The following is a 6,000-nucleotide window of genomic DNA, read 5'->3' on the forward strand; positions in this document are numbered from 1 at the left end:
GCTTTTGTTCTTTTGGATGTGTGCTAGTCTCTGTGGTGTGAGGTGGTATCTCGTGGTTGTTTTGATCTGCATCTCTCTGATGATTAGTGATGTAGAGCACTTTTTCATGTGCCTTTTGGCCATTCGTATTTCTTCCTTGGTAAAGTTTCTGTTCATTTCTTCGCCCCATTTTTTGATGGGGTTGGATGTTTTCTTCTTGTAGAGTTCAACCAGTGCTTTATATACCATTGATATCAACCCCTTATCTGATGGGTATTGTGTAAATATCCTTTCCCATTCTGTGGATAGTCTTTGGATTCTGGTCACTGTATCTTTTGCGGTGCAGAAGTTTTTTAGTTTAATGTAGTCCCATTTGTTGATCTCTGTTTTTACTAGATTGCTTAGTTCTGTGTCACCTTTGAAGATACCTTTATCTTCAATATCGTGGAGGGTTTTGCCGACCTTGTCTTCAATGTACCTTATGGTTTGTGGTCTAATGTTGAGGTCTTTAATCCATTTTGATCTGACTTTTGTGCATGGTGTCAGGTCAAGGTCTAAGCCCATTTTTTTACATGTGGTTGTCCAGTTGTGCCTGGCCTGTTTTTTCAAAGTGCTTTCCTACCTACAGTCACAGGGACTCACTCAGAGCTGACTCCTTGCTCTGTGCTCAGGGGCCCCAGCTGTGCCAGGTATCAGGCTGCATGCAAGGCAAGTGCCTTACTTGTTGCACTCTCTCTTCAACACAATCACTTGACACTTCTAGAAAAAAAAAAGTATTTGGGGATGAAGTAGTAATACTATTGAAGGGAGGGCATTTGCCTTGCATGCAGCTGATCTGGGTTTGATCCCTGGCATCCCATATCCCATAAGGTCCCCTGAGCACTGTCAGACATGATTCCTGTGCATGGAGTCAGGAGTAACCCCTGAGCATTACCAGGTGTGGCCCCAAACAAAAGAAAACACTAATTTAACTTGAAAAAGTTTTCAGTTCTCCCAGAGCATCCTGAGTTTGCTGTGACATTCTGGGGTGCCTCCTAGAAAGTAGGGTTTCGCCCCCCCCCTCCATTCCACATGATAACGCGAAGCATCACTGAGCTAACACTCAGGCCCTGCTGCCCTGGGTACACTCCCAGGGGAAGGTACTGGCTGCAGGGCGCACGGGAAGGGGGGCGGGGGGAGGGGGTGGGGCGCTCCTGCAGGGTCAGTAGTATGGATAGCCTGACCGCCAGCCCATGACACTCTCTGTGTCCCATAGACCCGGATCATCCTTCTGAACTGGTGCGCGTGGTTCCTGCGCATGAAGCGTCCAGGTGAGGACAAGGTGCGTCCGGCCTGCCCGCACAAGCAGCTGCGGCGCTGCAGCCTGGCCAGCGTGGAGATGAGCGCTGTGGCCGCAGGTCCCCCGGCTGCCAATGGCAACCTGCTCTACATCGGCTTCCGTGGGCTGGACGGCATGCACTGCTCCCCGACGCCGGACTCCGGGGTGGTGTGCGGCCGCCTGGCCTGCTCGCCCGCTCACGATGAGCACCTGCTGCATGGTGGGCCGCCTGCTGACGGGGACCCGGAGCTGGCCAAGATCCTGGAGGAGGTGCGCTACATCGCCAGCCGCTTCCGCTGCCAAGACGAGAGCGAGGCCATCTGCAGCGAGTGGAAGTTCGCCGCCTGCGTCGTGGACCGCCTGTGCCTCATGGCCTTTTCCGTCTTCACCATCATCTGCACCATTGGCATCCTCATGTCAGCGCCCAACTTCGTGGAGGCTGTGTCCAAAGACTTCGCTTGAGCTGGGTCAGATGGGCCCTGCTGCTGGGATGCCTGTGCCCCCTGCCACCCCAGTGTCTGTCCCCCAAGCGTTGTCTGTCATGTTGGTTCCCTTGTCACTTGCAGAGGGGCTCAGCCTGGTTCAGATTCACTCTTCCCACCCAGCTCTGTGATCACTGTGCAGCATCAGATCTGCAAGGACCCCCCCGTCCCCACATGGCCTTACCCCTAGAGGCAAGCCTTTCAGAAGGGTGGGCTGGGGTGGGCACTGGATGGTCAGTACGCATGATTGCATGTCACTCACCATGATGCATTTCCATGGAAACCCCTCGTATGCTTCTGCCTGTGTAAGAACCCAGATTGCCTCAAAACTCTCAAAACCCATTCAAATGACTGCAAATCCACTCAAATGACTGCCTGGTGGGAAGGAAAGTCAGGAAAGGGGACATGGAACCAAAACTGAAAGCTTCTTTTTTTGTTCTTTGTGTTTTCCTCCACCAATCCCTGGTCAAGAGAGAGTTTGATGCTATGTTCAGACAAAGAGCAAACTGGGATTGTAAATAAGCCTCTCACCAGCCTGATGGCTCCAACCCGACCTTGTCTGAGGAATCAGGGTGTCACAGACTGTGTTTGACGGTGGACTAGGGTTGGACCCAGGAATCTTAGGGCATTTCTGCCAAACTCTGGGCTGCGGATTGACTGCTGTCTGCAGACACCACAGGACAAAGTCACTTCAGAACTCTCAGCCCAATATAATAGCTAAAGCTAAATGAAGTGAAGGTAAATTTGTGTGTGTGTAAAATAGTACACTATTAAATGCTTCACCTGTTAAATACTTTACCTATATTGTAGTTGATTAGACTTAGACATTCGTGGATCCAAGTGGATAACATAAAGTGAACATTTCCTATGGGTATTTTTTAAATCCATATCAGGGCAGTTTAGACCTCATCATGCTCCCTATGTGTCAGAAAGGCTTTGGCTTTGCTGGAGGACAGGTAAAGACAGCTGCCCAGTCCCCATAACTCTAGCCTCTGGCCTTGGGGGCTCTGTCCCCCTTTCACTATTATTTCCAGCTCAGGAAACAGGCAAGATGTGTGTCTCAAGAAAGAAACTTTCATTTGACTCGGCAATAGAGCACACCCCTTCTATTGTCTGATAATAGTCCTCTGGGCCCTCTCCCATTCTTCTCTTAGTGAGATCAGAGGGTGATTCACCTAGAAAAATCTCTTCTGTCCTTCTCTGTTTACCCAGGAGTAGCTTAGAACTCGGATCTCTGAGCTTCTGAGCTCCAGGGCATCTTTGACTCGATTCTCCCCCTGCCATGGGCACATCATGAGGGAAGATTGATTTTCAGAGCGAAAGGAATTGCCTACATCTATTCACTTGTGTATTTCAGTCCTTCCTGGGGAAAATGGATGAATTTGTTTGCACAATGGAAGACTCTTTCCGTGTGTGTGTGTGTGTGTGTGTGTGTGTGTGTGTGTGTGTGTGTGTGAATTCAAGGTCCTGTCACCCCCCCTTCCCCATTATACAAGGGATGAATCGTTGATGCACTTTATTTTCCCTATTTATTATTATTGTTTTTTTTTTAAGTCCAAGTGTTTTCCAGCAAAAGAGACGATTTCATTTCTCTTGCTGCCCACAAACTCACTTTTTACATCTTGGGCTTTAAAACAAACAAATGCATTTGGATTGCATTTGAGATGGCATAACCTGAAAAAAAAAGTGGTTCTGGTTTTGCCCACCTAAATAAGGATCTAGTAAGGAACAGGTAGGTGAACGCTAAGCATGAGAGGGTCAAATCTGTCTCCCTCTCTGCTTCTTCAATGCTCATGGCAAGCTACTGTGGAGTGTGTGTGTGTGTGTGTGTGTGTGTGTGTGTGTGTGTGTGTGTGTGTGTGTGTGTGTGTTGGGTAAGGGGTCGTGTCCTTCCAGAATGAAAGGGAAGAAGGGGGAGCTAATTGAGAGAGATATTCCTTTTGGACACTGCTATGCACGGATGCACTTTCCTTTCTCTGCACTTTGCTTTCTTTATTGAGTGTATCTTAGAGAACTTTTCCATGGCAACATAGGAAGAGCTACCTCGTTCTAATTGATGCTTCACATTCCATTTTCTTGGTGGCCTCTCATTTCTCTGATTAGGCTATTGTTGGGGAACCTATAGAGTATCTGCTATTTGTTATTTTTGTACATAAACCTGTAATTAGCATCCGTGGACTTGGAACCCGGCATCTTCTTGTGACTGTCTTGGTATAAATTCCAAAGTGGCAATGGAATTTCTCCGTTAAGACTGTGAGCATTTAACCTTTTCATAGACGCTGTCAGATCTGTCAGGTTAGCTTCTCAAAAAAACCCTATATATAGGGTGATTTCTCATATTGTTTTATGAATCATTAAAGAACGTTTTTCCCAATCTGGTGAGATGGAAAATAAAACAGATATTGTAGTAGCATTCTAATTTAGTTCATTTCATAAGCAAAGTGGAGACTCTTTGGAAATGTTTTGTTGGTATTTTGCATTCCTATAAATTTGTTTTTTTATGCAACTTTCAATTGGGGTGTTTGGATTTTTTTAATTATTATTTTGCCTGTGCACCATGAAAGTTTTCTGTTATATCTTGAAAATATTTTGATTCATTTATTAGTTGTCTTTTGATGTTATTTATTAATTTATTTATTGGTATGTAGAAAATGTATGATTTTATGTGCAGTTTTTCCATATTTTCTTGGAATTTGTTTCCATTTTCAATAATTTCAATAATTTCTCCTTCTGAAATTATAAATAAACTTACTCATATTTTTTTCTAAGTCCTTATGGTTTTAGTTTTTATTTTTTCTAAGTCCTTATGGTTTACTAGAATTCTTTTTCTTTTTCACAAAAAGTGAAGGTAAACATAGATTTATCTCTCCAGTTAACCAGTTGTACCAGAAAAATATGTAACATTGCATTCTTATAAAACAATTATAGTTTTTTCCACATATTAAAATTCTACAATATTGTAAACTCTTTAGTATGTGTAACTCTTTCTGTTTTATTAATTTATCTCTTTAAGGATGTCTTCAATTGCTGTGGTTTCATTACATTAGTATCAAATATTTATAGTAATCAGTATTTTTAAGTCAACCCAGCACCCCCTCAACCCCACACACATTCCACTCATCTCCCTCCTCTCACGAACATGCACCTTATTTCTTAATTTAAATCATACTGACTCTATAGATGAATTGAGTACAAGAACAATCTAGGCTTATATTCAAATCTAATTTTAAATATTAGATTTTGGTCACTCCAGAGGTTTTGCTGTTTTGTTGAGACAGAGCTCCATGAATTTCTTCTTTATTTCTAGGTATCCTGTCGTTCTACTACCATTCTCAGTGAAATGATTCTTGCATTTTATTTTCTAACTGAAAATAGAGAAAAGTAATTGATTTTGTGTATTCAGGTAGCCAACTACTATAATGTGGGCTTCTTATTATATCTATGAGTTTCTGTGTCTCTTTTCCATTATTTATTTCTTGTTCCTGGCCAGTTGCTTTTGAGAAGAGGCAGATGTACTGATAATAATAATTCACGAGGCATACTTTTTTTTTTTGTATTTCGAGTCATAGTTGGTGGTGCTCAGGGCTTCTTTCTAGCTCTGTGCTCAGGGCTTGTTCCTGGCTGTGCTGGGACTGGGGGACCCCATGCAGTTTGGGGGTGTCAAACAGGGTTGGTTGTGTGCAAGGCTAGCAGGCATCTTACCCCGATACCATCTCTCTAGCCCTTGAATTTATCTTCCTCCTGCTGAATTTCAGTTCCTGTGTGGGGACCTTATTTCCATCTGTGAGAGCTTAAGACTTTCTTCTCCAAATCTTGCATTATTCGCCCATCCAAGGAGGGTTTGATGCTCTCATTGAGCATCTTGGCCTTGGAGCCCATGAAATACTTCCCATGCTCCCATCCTTTAATGTCGGTTTTGGGGGGCCAACCTCAGGAGGTTCTCAGCTCATCTAGCCAGGGGTTCCCTACAAGGGCTGGATGAAGCATTGTTACTAGGGCCATTTGGTGCTGGGGATCCTGGGGCCATTCTAGAGGTGCTTGGTAGTTCCAGAGCTTCTCCAGATGATGCTCAGGGGACTGTGGGGTGCTGGTGATCAGGCCCACACCAGTTGGTTCAGAGAGAAGAGAAGCTCCTTATGCATATAGCCAGCAGACTGGCCGGAGGTTCTGATTGTACCCTCGTGGATGGTAGTTGGAATCCATTCATTTAATTTCTGCCCC

General features: G+C 44.6%; 1 protein-coding gene across 1 annotated transcript in view; it reads left to right on the forward strand.

Moving 5' to 3' along the window:
• CHRNA7 (cholinergic receptor nicotinic alpha 7 subunit) overlaps positions 1–4,750 on the forward strand; it is a 71,225-nt gene extending 66,475 nt beyond the window's left edge. Inside the window, exon 10 of the mRNA XM_004617757.2 lies at positions 1,235–4,750. Within this exon, the coding sequence (XP_004617814.1) occupies positions 1,235–1,759 (525 nt within the window). The 3' untranslated portion in view covers positions 1,760–4,750. The remainder of the gene's footprint in view (positions 1–1,234) is intronic.
• Positions 4,751–6,000: the final 1,250 nt, after the last annotated feature.

The sequence above is a fragment of the Sorex araneus genome, chromosome 6, assembly GCF_027595985.1.
Source record: "Sorex araneus isolate mSorAra2 chromosome 6, mSorAra2.pri, whole genome shotgun sequence".
Classification (NCBI taxonomy): Eukaryota; Metazoa; Chordata; class Mammalia; order Eulipotyphla; family Soricidae; genus Sorex; species Sorex araneus.